The sequence below is a fragment of the Hyaena hyaena genome, unplaced genomic scaffold (genome assembly GCF_003009895.1).
Source record: "Hyaena hyaena isolate Hyena2069 unplaced genomic scaffold, ASM300989v1 scaffold_699, whole genome shotgun sequence".
In the NCBI taxonomy this organism is placed as follows: Eukaryota; Metazoa; Chordata; class Mammalia; order Carnivora; family Hyaenidae; genus Hyaena; species Hyaena hyaena.
The window spans coordinates 888,862-907,025 of record NW_024081332.1 but is presented as its reverse complement, the minus strand read 5'-3'; the positions used below and the strand labels follow the sequence as shown (position 1 = coordinate 907,025).

The following is an 18,164-nucleotide window of genomic DNA, read 5'->3' as shown; positions in this document are numbered from 1 at the left end:
GGCTTTATTTTGCAGCTCTCCCTTATCTTAATATTCTAGAGTACTGTAGAATATTTATAAATTTTATCTTCCTAAGTTTTAAAATATATTTTAGTAACTTGCTATATCACAATATGTTTCACAGTTGTTATGTTATTGAATATTTAAGTTGTAGCCAGTATTTCATGTTATGGCTAAAATTACCAAAAAAAACCCCAAAAAAACAAAAAAACAAAAAAACCCTTTGTGCTTACAGGCAAGTTCTTGTTTTAAGAAATTTTGGAGAATCAGCCTTTTCTATTCTCATTACTTTTTTTTCCATCTGTACTTTTGTCCTCACTCCTGTCTTTACATCTCCCTTGCTTTTTCTTCCTTATTTGATCTGTTCCCTGTGAAGCGTAAGGGTGAAGAATGCCCTTGATGGCAGTTGAAAGAGGAATATCTTGAAATAGTGTTTCAGTAATAATTATTTTATTCTGTGATAAATTTGGCTATTTTTTCAGCTTAATCTGGGTCTTGATTTGAATCCTATTTAATTCATCTTTTCTTGATTTGATCTTTTTCATAATACTTTCAAATACTGAGTAGTGTAAGCTCTTTTACACTACTATTGAATAGTTTCTAAATAATAAAAATTTATTTTCAGGTAGCTTTCATATAGAACTATTGTGTGGTAAAAATCTGTAACTGAGCTGTTTTTGTAAAAATCGTATAGCTGAAATTATCAAGCATATTGCCAAGGTTGTGAAATCTTTAAGACCTGACATAAATACAACTATTTTTTCAAAAGGAGCTCCCCTTTCTCTTCTTAAGTAATTTATTCAATCTAAAAATAGTTTGTTAGCATTTTTAAAAAATTTAAATAATATGTTTTTTTCAGAAATGTTTTATATCTTTAGAACAAAAAAGCAATGCAATTGCTTAACTTTGTATTGAATGCTTTATTTACTTGCCTCAATTTTATTTCTTCATAGAGTTGTAAGTTATGAGAATATCAATAAAAATGACTACTACACTATTAGCAAAAAAGCAGTAACACACATTTATAATGAGGAAATTGAGTATATCGAAATTGATCGATGGGAACAGGAGTATCTATATCACAGAGAACTCACTAAGATTCCCATATTTGCACTTTTCCGGAAATGGAAGGCTTTTAATGTGTGGAGGAAGAATGTCCGTTCCAAGAAAATCAATGGATGTCGGCAATCTCTGCAAAAAAATTTGTTCATTGTTAATCCTGTACGTATTTTTAATTATATTTTAAAAGAATTACAGAAAAACAAAGTGTGAATCTATTACAGGTGTTGGTATAGACTGTCCTTGAAATAGAATACTTCATCTTTTTAAGAGAATTTTCATCCTGTCTTGTCATTTAAGAGTCTGGCAGTCTAGCAGTGTTTTTACATTTTAACTAGTGTTGCAGAATGCAAAAGTATAAGAAAAGAGTTGCACAGGTCCCCTTCAGTTAGAAGCAGCCTCAGAGGTTTGGATTCATGGCCCCCTTTGATGCTGATCAGGAAAATGGTATATCCTCTTGAGCAGAGTAGGCTGGCAACCCTTATTACCTCCTCTTACCTTTGAGTCACTCTGGACTTTATGGTCCAAAATAATCTGGGGACTTGTTTTCATGGGCCAGTGTTTCCCAAGGTATCATATACTTTCCTCTACCATGGATTCAGATAGTAGGAAAAATTTTAATCTTTGCTTTGCAGGATGGGGTAATCATGGGAAAAGAACTGTTAAAGGGTATGTGCCCATATTTAAAATCTCTACCCATTCACTGAATTTCAGCTTGCATTAGAAGTTTTCTTGTGGGGTGCCTGGGTGGCTCAGTTGGTTAAGCATCCCACTTCCGGTCAGATCAAGATCTCAGAGTTCATGGGTTTGAGCCCCACATCAGGCTCTGTGCTGACAGTGCAGATCATGGAGCCTGCTTCAGATTCTGTGTCTCTCTATCTGCCCCTCGCCCCTCAAATAAATAAACATTTAAAAATTTTTTTTTAAAAAAAGAAGTTTTCTACTTGGCCCCTGGGAATGATCTAGAATCACCATTACTGTCAGAGTCCTCAGCTGTCTATTTCTATGACACTGAGTCACCATCTTCTCAAATCAGAAGCCTCAAGTTTGCTTTTTACTGCTCATTTCCTTCACTTTCATATGCTGATCTGAAAGATCATTATCAAGATGTCAGTTACACAATAAAGGAACATTAAAAGAATAGGGCTAACATAGATGTTAGTGCAAAACAAATATATGAGATGTACTATTTCAGGTCATCCATTTCATCAAGCATTCTGGGTTGTAGAAAATATTCTAGTCCTTCTTGATATCAAGCTCAACTCCTAGACCTCTAATTTCATTGAGGATCCATCAATCATTTGAACTTATTTTATTATCTTCTTACCACCTCTTATCTTTTGCCATGTCCTGAGCACTATATATTTCTTAAGTTTGTTACTAGGTATATAAAATAGTTCTTCCTGTATTTGTCTCTGAGATCACCTCTATTGATCCTTAAGGCTTGTTCTCTTATGTGCCGACAGTTGTCCTCTCTGCCTACCATTCATATCAATAGTGCTTCGACCTTGATAATATCTTCTCTCAAATGTAGTCCTAGCAGACTAGAAAGTTCTCATCCATTTAAGCTTAGATTGACCTAAATAACAGACCCATTGTGTTGGTTTAAATGTCTGTTAGATGCTATAATTACACACATGCTTATCACTATTCTTATATTTACAATTAGTTAATTAGAAGGGCTTATTTGCCTAGACTAGGTTGAAGGGATCAATGTAGAGATATCCTAGAAATATTTCTTTTCATACTTTTTTAGTAACAAACCGTATTGGCACCTGTGCCTACGTTTCCTTTTAACAACTTTATTGAAATATAATTAATGTACTGTGCAATTTACCCATTTAAGGTATACCATTCGGTGGTTTTATTACATTCACAGAATTGATTAACCACCACTACCGTCAGTTTAAGAACATTTTCATCACTTCATCAAGAAACCCTGTTTGGGCACCTGGGTGGCTCATTCGGTTAAGCATCCAGCTCTTGGTTTCGGCTCAGGTCATGATCTCACAGTTTGTGAGTTGGAGCCCTGCATCAGGCTCTGCACCAATGGTGTGGAGCCTGCTCGGGATTCTCTCTCTCTCTCTCTCTCTCTCCCCCCCCCTTCTCTCTGCCCCTCCTCTGCTCTCTTTCTCTGTCTCTCTCTCTCTCTCAAAATAAATAAATAAAATTTTAAAAAATTCTATTACCCATTAGTGATCATTCTATACTTCTTTCCATCTCCTCCCAACCCTTTCCCCGGCTCTAGGCAACCACTAAACTACTTTTTGTCTCTATTGGATTGCCTATTCTACACATTTCATATAAATGGAACTATATAATATGTGCTTCCTTGTGGCTGGCTTTTTTCATTTAGCTTCATGTTTTCAGCATTCATCTATATTATAGCATTTCTTTTTATTGGCAAATAATATGCTATTATATGGATATATATATTTTATTTATCCATCCATCTACTTCCACTCATTGTTCCAGTCCAGAAATAAATAGGTTCTTTTTTTTTTTTTTTTTTTTTTTAATTTCTAGGAGAGAGAGAGACAGCATGAGCAGGGGAGAGTCAGAGAGAGAGGGAGTCACAGACTGAAACAGGCTCCAGGCTCTGAGCTGGCAGTCAGCACAGAGCCCGACGCGGGGCTCGAACCCATGACCCGCAAGATCGTGACCTAAGCGAAAGTCGGACACCCAACCGACTAAGACACCCAGGCGCCCCCAGAAATAAATAGGTTCTTAGTAGTGACTGAGTTTTCTTTTTCAACAACTTGTTACCCCTGAAAATTTAGAGATAAAACTTTTAACTTAAAAATTTTTTTAATTCAAAGTTGTCTTTGTTTTATGTCATAGCCTCTTAGATCAGCAAATGGGCCCCTCCATTACCATGGTGACTGAACATTGTAAAGTCCTTAAGATAACACAATGAATCTTTTAGTAGCCATTCATCATACATCGTGAAATTTAAGATATTTCCCAGTCCTCTATTATTTGCCCTCAATTTCATAGCTAAAAGACACATAATTAAGATAAATAGAAATTCAAAGGGTGCATTTAGAAAAAATTTCAGAAGTGTTACTGTTTAATGTATGCACTTTGGAATTGTAGCTAAAGTTAATATATAGACCTATGTTTTTTCCCTAATAACCATGCTTGCTTTCCAAATATTTTTATTCTTTTAAAAGACAGGGTTTTTTTTTTAACTAAACAATGATAAATTTTTATTTTCATTCAGCATTTGAGACCAGCTCTTCTTAAAATAAATGAATTATGCTATCACTTGAGTTTCATGGGACTTTGTTATATTGAAAAATGTCATACCTACACCCTGCAAGAATTTAAGGTCACACAAATTGTACGGTTAGAAGAGGTGAGGAATATTTATCTATAGTTCTGAGATTTTTTTTTCTATGGTTGCTACTTTGCTATTACTAATTATACATATTCATCACTGTCTAGGTGAAAGAACGCCTAGCAGAATTTCGAAATGAGGCAAAAGTTGTGGTCGGGAAAGCTTGTCGAATTGCTCTGCATGCTGCAGGATTTATTCCTGATGACTGTCAACATAAACCTGTTGAGGGTAGGAAGGGGTAAAAATTTTGGTAGAACGGAAGTCATGGCTTTCTAAAAAATTAACTCTTTTTTATTCTACTTTTCTTAGTTCAAATAATGATCCTATTTTTTCAGGATACTGGTTACAGAACCTTTATTTCCTAAGCATTTTTTTAGTGGAATGAGGGCTTCTTTGCTTAAAGGTATATCCAGTCTACCAGACAATAAGTTTTCAAAATTAAGCAACTGAATGGATCTCAGGTTGGCCCCAACTGACATGAACTGTAAAGGATAACTAAAATTCAGATGGAAAAGGAGAATAAAGGTTCTCTGGGAAAGAGGTAGCATGGTACAAATAGATCAAATCCTATTGGGGGAATGTTTATGAACTGTGCAGTCTTTCACTGAGTCGAAATCCTTTGTTGTGGAATTCTTTTGGATAACTGGGCTGTTTTCTAGAGTTTGAAATATCTACATTAACCAAGTATTTTGTTGTTTTTGAATTTTACTTATCTTTTTAAAAATGTTAATTCCAGTATAGGTAGCTGGAATCAGTTTCAGGTGTACAATGTAGTGATTCAACAATTCTGCCCATTACTCAGTGTTTATCACGATAAGTGTACTCTTAATCTCCTTCGTCAATTTCCCCCGTCCCTCCACTCATCTCCCCTCTGGTAACCATCTGTTCTCTATAGTTAAAAATCTATTTTTTGGTCTCTTTTTCCACTTTCATTTGTTTTAGTTCTTAAATTCCACAAATGAGTGAAATCAATCCATATTTGTCTTTCTTTGACTGATTTATTTCACTCAGCATTATCATCAGGGAAATGCAAATCCAAACCACAATGAGATTACCACCTCATACCTGTCAGAATGGCTAAAATATAAAACTCAAACAAGTGTTGGTGAGGATGTGGAGAAAGAGGAACCTTTGTGCACTGTTTGGTGGAAATGCAAACTGATATAGCCACAGTGGCAAACAGTATAGAGGTTCCTCAAAAAATTAAAAATAAAATTACCATACAATCCAGTAATGGCACTACTGGGTATTTACCCAAAGAATGTGAAAACACTAATTCAAATGAAAATATGCACCCCTATGTTTATTGCCGCATTATTTATAATAGCCAAATAATGGAAGCAGCCCAAGTGTCCATCAATAGATGAATGGATAATGAAGATGTGGTGTATATAGATGTATGTATGTACTTTTGATATATATATATATATATATATATATATATACACATACACACAATGGAATGTTATTCAGCTATATAAAAAAAATTTTATGTATCTTTTATTCCATTTTGAAAGAAATGGAATTTTTTACACAAGAATTCCTGTTGTTGTGTCTTCTATTGTTCTTAGATTATTGTAAAATGCCAGATGGTAGAGGTCTCATTGAGTTGCCTGCTTATGCAGACTCTGAGAAAATGACATACACAGAGCAGGCCAGCAAAAGGCATCACTGCATGAGGCTAACATGGTAAATTATTACTCTTTTTTTTTTTTTAAATTAGAGCATCCACCTTTCTCAAATTTCATTAAAAATTAAAGTCTTTATTACAGGAATCACTAATAGTGATGAGGGATTTGGGGGATATTGTAACCTGAATTCATGCCCAGAAGCTCACCCATCCACCTGTCACTCAGCAAAGCAATCATGTGGAATGGTGAGCTGGTGGAGGGGGGAAGACATGCCCAAGGCCAAGTGCTTCTCTTTGATCTCTAAAGCTTGGATTCCCTCTAGTCCAGCTTGGAGCATGAATAGGCTGTGGTAAGGAGAAGTCAGGTACATAGAGATTTGTGGGTGTCCTCCAGGGGACCTGGAGGGCCCACTACATCTGTTTGGTCCTAAAGAACTACAGAAAGTTCTTTGCATTGCCACACAAAACTCCACCCTCTCCCTATGGTAGGTTTTGCACCAAGGTGGAAAGTCTTTCTTCCAGGGCCTCAGCTGGATCTTGACATCGTCCCAGAGTTTGGATTTCATGTCATTCTAAAACCTCATCATTACAAATAACGTGCAAACAAATTCACCAAACATTACCTGAAAAGTTTTGCGTGGCACATTATAAAACAGTGTTCTGTTTTCAGTGCCCACTAACTTAGTCCAAGTTTGACAGCTGTCTATTTAATAAATCTTAACAATATACTAGTTTATATATGAAATGATATGATAGCCATGTCTCTGTCACAGCAGAAATAAATGAAAAAGTCCCTGAGGCATCCTCATAGTACAGGTAACAGAGGCCACCTGGCACTTCACTTGAGTAGAATGAACATTTATTTTAAATGCCTAAGTAGAAAAATAAAAATCTACATCTCTGGGTTAGCAGTTGCTGTCAAACAACATTTATTCAGTAGCGAAGATTTCACACTTTTACCATTAGAATGTCACAGATATATATTTTCTGATTTCTTCTTTAAAGCATCCCTCAAAAATCTTATGGCCCTTTTGGCTCGCTGAGGTAGGTGTGGTTTTGATACCAACTGTATTGCTCATTAAATATCCTTTTGAATAGTTAGAACACTCAGCTAAGCTGATGCTATATATTTGAATATATTTGTGTTTTAAAATGAGGAATGTCCAAGGATAACTCTTCTGGACAACAAGTCTCTGTTATTATAACATAAATGGAAATTCAAAGAGAAATTATGATATTTTTAAATGTGAATATTTGGTTTTACTGTCACTTTAAAAAATAGTAGTGAATATAGAAAACTGAAGCTGTATTTTTTTTCTTTTCAAGCTTTATCCGTCTAAATGACTATCTAATTGAGAACACAATGCACGTCCTAACAGTAAATTCTGTTAACTCTCTTTTGAATTATCTCACTGACAAGCTAAAACGAACACCTTCAGCAGATGTCATTCAGAAATGGATTACTGAAGAGAAGCCTGAAGTCATTGATAAAAAGGTATATTCAGACAAAATTAAGAAAATTCATAGGTCAGCATTTATTGAGGAGTGCTTACTATGCACTATCAATGATGCTATTTTCTGTGTACTGGAAGTAGCAGAAATGCTTAGAAGATTTCACAGGATAATCCAAACTTACCGTATACACTTGAAATGGCAAAATGAAAATCACCATATTAACAAGTATCTAATAAGAGAGAAAGCATCCATTGTGCTAGATGTTGTCTCATAGAAATTTGCTAAAGGCTCTTCATGTGTACATTGGACAAATATTTAAGTACCTACTATGTACCAATCCCTATGCTGGGTGTTGGGTATATAATGATGAAAAATGTAGACAGGATTCTAGCCCCCAGTAAAGCTTACATTTGGGGGTCATCATAGGCATGAACTGGCTTAGAGAAGCAGGGAAGTAGTGTAAATGAAAGAGATAAGCAATGGTTTAGAGGTGAGAAGAAGCAAATCATGGAAGCAAATCTTTCTGCTTTGAGTAGATAGCCTCTTAGGATGATGTTGATCTTAGAGACACAGATTAATTGGAGATGTTTGAGATGAAGTGCCACAAATTTTCTGGTGGCTGAGAGAGAAATTATATCATCTCATATCCATGTTTCCCAGTAAGTTTCCCCTAGCTCCATCCCAGATAATAGCTTCATGCCAGATACCTAAAAACATAGCAAAACATGCATACCTAGTTTCATCAAGCTTCCTGCCTGCCCTTGTCAACTACCCCTCCCCTCACTCCCCCCAGGAAACCCAGTTATAAAGTTTCAACGCTGGATGCTCTTTGCCTTAGTTTCCTTTTTCTCCAGATGTTGAATTTTAGTTGCATACTCTTTTTATTATTTTCTCTCCTCCCCTAATCTCAATTCCTTCTTTTTCTAAATACCTTTACATTTTGAAAGTAACATTTATTTTTCTAGCTATAAAAGTAATATATGCTAAGTGAAAAAATGGGAGGAACACAGAAATATACGAAGAAAAAGATCCTCATGTTTCCAAAGATATCTGTTTCCAGTGGGGAAAAAAAGTATCATACTTCACTTGCTGCCTTATCACATGCTTTTCCCACCTAGCAATGTATTGTGAAAAATCTCGCAAGTCAGTATGTACTCTTCCATGCAATATTCTCACATAAAAATGTATCTACTATATATCTTCTTTTTCTGTTGTTGATCACTTTCTCATTATTCCAAATAATACTGCAAAGAACATCCTTATCCGTACATTTTTCACACATCTGATTTTTTTCCCTTTAGAAGAAATTCCTAAAAGTGGAATTGTTGGGTCTCAAATATGCTCACTTGTTAAGGCGTTTGATACTGATGGATTAACTTGCTAGATTTTGTGTCAATTTGCAACCTTCCTAGCAATGTTTGAGAATGAGCCACAGGCACGCTAGATATTATCATTTATTTTCATTTTGGTCAATCTGATGGATGTAAAGTAGTATATCACTGTTTTTAATTATTATATTTCTTTAATTGTCACCCCAGTGCAGGGATAAAAGCATAGGTCTGGCACTTAATAACCAGTGTGTCTTGGGTGAAATGGCTTACCTTCTTCAGATCATATTTTTCTCGTGGGGGTAATAATGATCCCTGCTTCATGTGGTAGGTGTGGGCACATGAATACTAACACTGTCTGGCACACAGTGAATGCTCAGTAAATGTTGTTACTGAGTAAATTATCAGGAGTATGGGAATGCGGAGGAGAGTGATTGGTTACTTGTATATTTCTTTTAAGAAATGTCAGATCATACCCTTTGCCCATTTTTTCTATTTAAGTACATTTCTATTTTAATATATATCTATTTATGTATCAATGGTTATATTATTAGTATACATTTCTATTGAGTATATTGAGTATATTTGTATTTAAATAGTATCAACTTTCTATATTCTATATTCACTACTGACATATTTTTCCAGCTTGTTTGCCTTTCCATTTTGCTGATAATATTTTTATAAGGAGGAGAGTTTTACACTGTTGTATCATCTTTCAGTGTTTGCCTTAAATTTTTAATTTCTGTGGTAATATTCACTGAAAGACATGCCAACATGATGAAATCAGTTAATTGTATAATGCTTCATGTAATACAGAGGGTTTTATTTTTTTTTAATCTTCCACCTTGGTTCTTACATCTTTATAACACTGCCAATGTGCTCATTTCAGGGGACCTCTGTGGTGGAAAAACAGGAAGAAGATGAGTCTCTCATCCCCATGTTTCTCACAGAACTGATTTTGACAGTCCAGTCATTACTCTTCGATCCTTCTTTGGAAGACTTCTTGGTGTGTGTTTCTTGAGACAGCACCTGTACATACATAACTTTTTGGAAAATGAAGCAACTGTTTGACTGTCAGATGATTGGCAAGATTGTTGTCACTCCTCAAAGATGAATAGAAGAAAAGGGAAAAAGTATTGTTCTATACACAGTGTTATGTCTACATAAAAATGATCTAAAAGTTTAGCACATTTTCTTTAAGTTGAGACAGACTGGGGGCTTGGTAGGATACACCATCAAGAAAACATATTCTACACAAAATTTAAAATTGACTATAGTAAATAGATTTTTGAAATCTTTTTAGGTATGCTGCATTGGTGAAAAGTTTATTTTAGTTATCTGTTGTGGTGTAACAAATTACCACAAATGTGGCAGCCTAAAACAACAGCCTTGTGTTATCTCAACTTTCTGTGGGTCAGAATTCTGGGCCCATCCTCTGCTTCAAAGTCTCCGCAAGCTGCCATGCAGGTTTGGGCTATGATGAGGCCTCCTTGTAGGCTTGGCTAGAAAAGGATCTACTTCTCAGTTCCCTCAAATTGTTGAACAGCTCACCTCGATGCAGGTAGAGGACTGAAGTTCCTATTTTCTTGAAGGATGTCAGCAGGGGACTACTCTTAGATCCTAGAAACCACCTGCAATTCTTTACCATGTGGCAAACTCTATAAGCAGTTTATAGTATGGATGTTTGCTTCTTCAACACGAGTTAGAAAATCTCCTTTGGGAAGGGCTCAAGCCCTCTTTTAAGGGTTTTCACCTGATTCAGTCACGTGTACCCAGGATATACCTTTTCAATGAACTCAGAGTCAACTGATTTGGGACCTTAATTATATCTGCAAAATTCCTTTAACTTCCTTTTTTAAAGTTTATTTATTTATTTTGAGAGAGAGAGAGATAGAGAGGGAGGGAGGGAGGGAGACAGCATATTCAGGGAAGGGGGAGAGAGAGAGAGATGGGGAGAGAGAGAGAATCCCAAGCAGACTCTGCACCACCAGCATGGAGCTCAATGCAGGGCCTGAACCCATTAACTATTAACCCTTAGATCATGACCTGGGCCAAAGTCTCCCACTTAACTGACCGAGCCATCCAGGTGCTCCTCCTTTAACTTTTAATATAATGTAACCCAATAGTGGGAGGGGCATCCAATCATATCCACAGGCCCTCCATCCCTCCATATTCAAGAGGAAGGGATCATACAGTGCATGTATTCCCAGAGAGAGGGAATCTTGAGCTCCATCGTGGAATTCTACCTTCCACATTTGTCTACATGTATAGATTAATAGACCTATCAGGATCTATGTTTCCTGGTATACTGAACCACAAAGGCACTAATAACCAGAATCTCTAGATTCCAGTCTTAGTTTTATAGTTAATGGGCTATTTGGTGTTAGGGAAACTGCTTAACTCTCTAGGGTTCATTTTATGTATCTGTAAGATGAGAAGGCAGGTGAGTTTTAAGGTTGCTGCCAATTCCAGCAGTTCATGATTCTGTGATTTATCAGATACGTTATTTTAGGATATTTACACAGACAAGCAGACTGCTGAGGTCCCTGTGGTTGGAGCCTCACTCAGAAGCTCCCGTAGAGGCACTGGGCTCTTATGTCCCTTCTTGACCAGAAGGCTCATGTCCTTCACATGATTTGTATGTACTCAGAATCAACACAGTGTTTGGTATGGTCAAATATGTTATTTATTTTGGCATTTCAGAAAATTCAAAATTATTCATAAATATCATATATGCTTACATTTATGTTTATGTTTTTCTGTCTAACAGGATGGTATTTCAGGTGCAATTAATCAATTCCAGAACACTGTGCTATCAGTTCCTAATCTTGTACCTGATGTATATTTTGATGCTTATACCAGACCTTACATTAACAACAAACTTGAAGAAAAAACTTGTGGATTTGGTCCAAGCCTATCAGCAGTATTTGATGATGATAAGAATTTTCACACAATTATCCTTCAAATAAAGGTACATTTACTTTTACTAAAAATATTTTATTATAGTCTCAATTTTTTTTTACAAATAGTTTATTGTCAAATTAGTTTCCACATAACACTCAGTGCTCATCCCCACAAGTGTCCTCCTCCATGCCCATCCCCCCCTCCCCCCACATCCATCAGTCCTCAGTTTTTGTCAGCATTCAAGAGTCTCTCATGGTTTGCCTCTCTCCCTTTCCCCCACCATTTCCGCCCTTCTTCTCCCCCTTGTTCCTCCGTCAAGTTCCTCCTAATCCTCCTATACGTGCAAACATATGATATTTGTCCTTCTCTGCCTGACTTATTTCGCTCAGCATAACACCCTCAAGGTCCATCCATGTTGCTACACATGGCCAGATTTCATTGTTTCTCATTGCCATGTAGTATTCCATGGTATAGATAAACCACATCTTCTTGATCCATTCATCTGTTGATGGACACTTAGGCTCTTTCCATGTTTTAGCTATTGTGGAGAGTGCTGCTATGAACATTGGGGTACATGTGCTCCTATGCCTCAGCATTTCTGTATCCCTTGGGTAAATTCCTAGCAGTGCTATTGCTGGGTCATAAGGGAGTTCTATTGTTAGTTTCCTGAGGAACCTCCACACTGTTTTCCAGAGGGGCTGTACCAGTTTACATTCCCACCAACAGTGTAGGAGGGTGCCCGTTTCTCCACATCCTCGCCAGCATCTAGAGTTCTCTGATTTGCTCATTTTAGCCACTCTGACTGGCGTGAGGTGGTATCTCAGTGTGGTTTTGATTTGTATTTCCCTGATGAGGAGGGATGCTGAGCATCGTTTCATGTGTCTGTTGGCCATCTGGATGTCCTCTTTGGAGAAGTGTCTGTTCATGTCTTCTGCCCATTTCTTCACTGGGTTGTTTGTTTTTCGGGCGTGTAGTTTGGTGAGTTCCTTATAGATTCTGGATATTAACCCTTTATCTGATATGTCATTTGCAACTATCTTTTCCCATTCCGTTGGTTGCCTATTAATTTTCTGGGTTGTTTCCTTGGCTGTGCAGAAGCTTTTAATCTTGATGAGGTCCCAACAGTTTATTTTTGCTCTTGATTCCCTTGCTTTTGGGGATGTGTCAAGTAAGAAGTTGCTGCGGTGGAGGTCAAGGAGGTTGTTTCCTGCTTTCTCCTCTAGGGTGTTGATAGTTTCCTGTCTCACGTTCAGGTCCTTTATCCATTTTGAGTTTATTTTTGTGCATGGTGTGAGAAAATGATCTAGTTTCATTCTTCTGCATGTTGCTGTCCAATTCTCCCAACACCATCTGTTAAAAAGGCTGTCTTTTTTCCATTGGATATTCTTTCCTGCTTTGTCAAAGATCAGTTGGCTGTATACTTTTGGGTCCACTTCTGAGTTCTCAATTCTGTTCCATTGGTCTATGTGTCTGTTTTTGTGCCAATACCATACTGTCTTGATGATGACAGCTTTGTAGTAGAGGCTAAAGTCTGGGATGGTGATACCTCCCGTTTTGGTTTTATTTTTCAGTATTACTTTGGCTATTCGGGGTCTTTTATGGTTCCATACAAATTTTTGGATAGTTTATAGTCTCGATTTTTAAGAAATTGAGTAATATAGTTTCTTCCTTTCTATCTTTAAACTGAATGCTACTTAATTTCTAAATAGTAAAGTGATTTCTTTTTTAAAGCCCTGGTATATCAGAGCACTGACTATAGGAAAGGATTTAGAAGTACAAATTATCTGAGATGGTATCACTACCGGTGGAGAAAATAAGGTTAAGAAGGAAAAAGAGGCCTTATTTAAACATTGGGTGGCACAGGGGAAATGAAGCCACTGGTGAAAAATTAAGGTCCTACAAGACAAAAGAGAACCAAAAAAATCAAAGCACACCCAATTTTTCCCCACCACCAAAAAATTTAAAAATTTGCACACTGCTACACTGACAAATAGAATACCCTTGAGTTATAAATCCCAGAAATCACTTCAATTCCACAAACTGAAGAAATGAAGATCTATTAAATTCATGCAAAGCTACTATAAGAAGAAAACAGAAAGAGAAGATTAAAAGATCTGATGAATGCTCCTTCCTTTCCCTCCCCCAAAACCATGAAACAAAAGATATGTTACCAACTAAAGTAGATATCCTCAAATAAACATTTGAATATGTGTACAATCACATTGAATCAAAAATTCAAAATCAAAAATAGAAATGGGAAATAAAAAGACAAAATCATCTCATAAATGAAGCCTAAATTACATGGTGACCAAGGGAAGATAAACTCAAATGAAAATTTAATAATTAGAAGAATGATAGGTAAATGAGAATAAAGGAAAGACAAAGACAAGGGAATAAAAATAAGCTAGAGATAAAAGTAAAAGGCTCAGAGAGAAAATAATTGGAATAGAAAATGCAAAGAAGAAATAATATTTAATTGATGTCCCCAAAGGGGAAAAGCAAAACTTAGGGTAAAGCAAACATTCATAACTGTAGTCCAAGAAAAGAAAACCTGAATCTATATTGAAAGGGCCTGTAGAGGGGCTCCTGGGTGGCTCAGTCGGTTAAGCCTCCAACTTCGGCTCAGGTCATGATCTCGCAGTCCGTGCGTTCCAGCCCCACATCGGGTTCTGTGCTGACACCTCAGAGCCTGAAGCCTGCTTCAGATTCTGTGTCTCCCTCTCTCTCTCTGTCCCTCCCTTGCTTGTACTCTCTCAGTCTCAAAAATAAATAAACATTAAAAATTAAAAAAAAAAAAAAAGGCCTGTAGAGTACCTTGGAAAATTGACCCAAACAATCAATTCTGACATACATCCTCTTAAAACTATTATCTTTTAAAGCTAAAGAAAAATTCCTCCAGGTCTCAACACACAAAGGTCAAATAACTTAAAAGTAAGAGAATTAGACCAGCATCAGACTTCTCAGAAACAATGTATAAAGCAAGACAATAATGAAACAGCATTTCTTAATAAAAGTTAAGGGATGAAACCGTGAATCAATAATTTTTATCTATTCAAGATAGTTTTTCAAGTATCAAGGCCATAGAAGGGTCTCCCTGAGACAATTTGACCATTAAAATAAATACTGATTACAAAAGTATCATAAGCCCTTGCGGTGCACCTTGTGGGTGGTTCAGTAGGGTAAGTGACTCATGATTTTTGCTCAGGACATGATCTCACAATTCATGGGTCTGAGCCCCGTGTTGGGATCTGCGCAGACAACACAACTTGCTACGGATTCTCTCTCCCTCTCTCTCTGCCACTCTCTCTCTCTCCCAAAATAAATAAGTAAACTTAAAAAAAAAAAAGTATCATAAAGCTTTGAATAAAATGAAGACACATTAGTCCATATTACGAATGAAGAAATGAATTGAATGCGAAGGGAAAGCTTTTCCTTAGAGCAGAATGTCAACTAATAAATGTAGAAGGAAACATAAAGAAAAATCATGATGGCTATCATAGAAACAAGAATCTCCAATGCATATTAAAATGAGTATGCAAAAGTACAATGAGAAACAGTAGTTTGTCTCAAAGCATCTGTACATAAGGTATTTATTGATTTCAGGGGAAAATAGTAAGTTTGCGATGAAGCCTGTCAGACACCACCGTAACTAACATGTTAACGTCACTGGGACTGGGACAATTGCATCTTCTGCTATGATGCACTAAGAACACACATCATTTCTATGGCATTACTACCAAGAATGTATAACTGAAATTAAGCATTAGAAGGTATAAAACACACACACACACACACACACACACACACACACAAATGAGATACTCTTAGAAAATGTAAAGGTCATTAAAAAAATGTGAAACCCTTGAAAGACAAGGATTGAGGAGTTATTCCTTAAAAAATTATAAGTATGCTTCCTTTTAATCATAAGGAACAGTTCTTCAAAAGTCAGGTTTGAAGATGTGTTTTTTTCTTTTACTTCATAAGAGAATCCATTAACTGCTCTTTGACATCAAGGATGATATCTTCCCTCACTCATGTATCCCTAGGTCAAAGCATATTGTTGGACACAGAGAAGACATTTGTGTTTGTTTTAGTTATATTGACCTGAATTCTGCTCAGAAAAACAATTTTATTTGTCTGCTTATTTATAACATTTAGGAAACCATACACACAGCATTTGAATCTGCCCGATTATATGCAGCTACGTTTGAAAAGTTCCAGATATTCTTCAAGGAAAATGAAAGTCTTGATTTACAAGCTCTTAAACTTCAAGAACCTGGTGAGTTTTCCAGTTGTCCTTGCTAATTATTTTTGAGAGGAATATCGAGGTTTATAGCAGTCCAGTTTCTGTTTGTTGGTATATAGTGACAGAAATGATGACCCAAAAAAGTTGGCCTGATAAAATGCAAGAATTTATTCATTTCTGGGTTATTTTCTGTAGAATTACTTTTCACCACATCCTCATAGTTGGTATGATTTGGTTGTCTTAAATTTATTAAGAGCAGTTTTGTGGCCTACCGTGTAATTTATCCTGGAGAATGTGTGGTATGTGCACTTGAGAAGAATGTATATTCTGCTGTTGGATGGAATGTTCTATGTATGTCTGTTAAGTCCATTTGTTCTAAAATGTAATCCAGTTCCATTTTATTGTTGATTTTCTGTCTGCATGACCTATTCATTGATGATAGTAGCGTATTAAAGTCCTCTCCTATTATTGTATTGTTGTTGATTTCTCTCTTAAGATCTGTTAGTGTCTGCTTAATACATTTCAAAGCTTAATGATGATTGTTATATCTTCTTGATCTATTGACACCTTTATCATCACATAGTGGTCTTTGTCTCTTGTTGCAATTTTTGGCCTAAAGTCTGTGTTGTCTGATATAAGTATGGCTCCATCCACTTTCTTTTGGTTATTGCTTGCTTAGAGTATCATCTTCCACGTCTTCACTTTGAGTCTATGTTTTTTACAGCTGAGATGAATCTTCTGAAAACAACATATGGTAGGGTTTTGTTTTTCAATCCAGCCAGCCACTCTGTGCCTTTTCATTGGTGAATTCAATCCATCTACATTTAGGGTAATCATTGATATATGAAGACTTACTACTGCCATTTTATTTTTGTTTTTTGGTTGTTTTGTATCTCTTTCTCTCTCTTTTTTTCTTTGTATTTTCTGTTTACCTTTTTAGTTTGGTGGTTTTCTATGATGATTTGGTCTGTTTCTCTGGGGTGTGTGTGTGTATGTGTATGTGTGTGTGTTTGCTCTAGATTTTTGTTTTGTGGTTACTGTGAGGTATGTATAAAATGTCTCATAGATAAAATTGCCCTTTTTCTGCTACTAGTAATTTATCTTCATTTGCCTATATAGTTTTTTTTATTTTCCTCCTCCCCTTTTATATTTATGTTGCAACAATTATCCCTTTATATGCTGTGAGTTTGTTACCAAATTATAGTAGCTATAGTTATTTTTAACATTTTTTCCCTCTAATTGTTCCTATAATTGTTTAACAACCTATTCTAAAATAGAGTTACCGTTTTCTGATTCTATTTATAACCTTACTCAAAGTTTCATGTATTTTTCTCATTTCAGGTAGATAAGCTCCTTTCAACATTTCTTGTAAGGGAGGTCTAGTAGTGATGAACTCCATTAGCTTTTACTTGTCTTAGAGTCTTTATTTCTTCTTTATATCTGAAGGATAACTTTGCTAGATACAGTATTCTTAGCTGGCAATTTTTATCTTTCAAACACTTGAATACATCATTCTATTCTCTCCCAGCCTGTAGAGTTTCTCCTGAGAAATCTGCTCATAGTCTAATGAGTCTAATAGTTCCTTTGTAGGTTACTTTCTTTTTCCCCCTGGCTGCCTTTAAGATTCTTTATCATTAACTTTTGAAAGTTTCATAGTAATGTGTCTTGGAGATGGTCTTTTTGTATTGAGATAGTAAGGTGATCTATTAGCTTCATGGATTTGTATGTCTAGTTCTTACTCCAGGTTTGGGAAGTTCACAGCTATTATTTCTTTAAATAAACTCTCTACCTCCTCCTTCTCTTCTTCTAATGTACCCATTATTCTTGTGTTGGCTCGCCAAATGGAGTCTAACAGCGTTTATAGGGTTCTTCACTTTTTAAAAGTCTTAGGATTTTAGGAGTTATCTCTCCTTTTCTACTTGAATCATTTCTATATCTACTCTATTTCTAATGCTTGGATCACTATTCTGAAAGATAGTTACATGATACCATGAAAAAAAGCTCTGTGTTCAAATAAGTTTAGAAGATACTAGACCAAGCAACATTATACAGGCTTCCTTGCCAGAGGACTTCCCAGATTTCTTGATGTCTCATATTGTCAGTTCTCAAAAATACACACATCTAAACCTTCTGAAATGAGTAGGATAGATTATTGTTGACCCTTTTGTGTTATAAGGAAGCTAAAGCTCAGAAAGATTTAGT

The 18,164-nt window shown here is 36.0% G+C and overlaps 1 protein-coding gene across 1 annotated transcript in view; it reads left to right on the top strand.

Moving 5' to 3' along the window:
- Window positions 1-18,164, top strand: part of DNAH6 (dynein axonemal heavy chain 6) — a 215,350-nt gene that overhangs the window by 32,380 nt on the left and 164,806 nt on the right. The window contains exons 5-12 of the mRNA XM_039217619.1: window positions 954-1,221; window positions 4,283-4,417; window positions 4,507-4,627; window positions 5,971-6,088; window positions 7,356-7,524; window positions 9,702-9,818; window positions 11,583-11,783; window positions 15,875-15,995. Of these exons, the coding sequence (XP_039073550.1) occupies window positions 954-1,221; window positions 4,283-4,417; window positions 4,507-4,627; window positions 5,971-6,088; window positions 7,356-7,524; window positions 9,702-9,818; window positions 11,583-11,783; window positions 15,875-15,995 (1,250 nt within the window). The remainder of the gene's footprint in view (window positions 1-953; window positions 1,222-4,282; window positions 4,418-4,506; window positions 4,628-5,970; window positions 6,089-7,355; window positions 7,525-9,701; window positions 9,819-11,582; window positions 11,784-15,874; window positions 15,996-18,164) is intronic.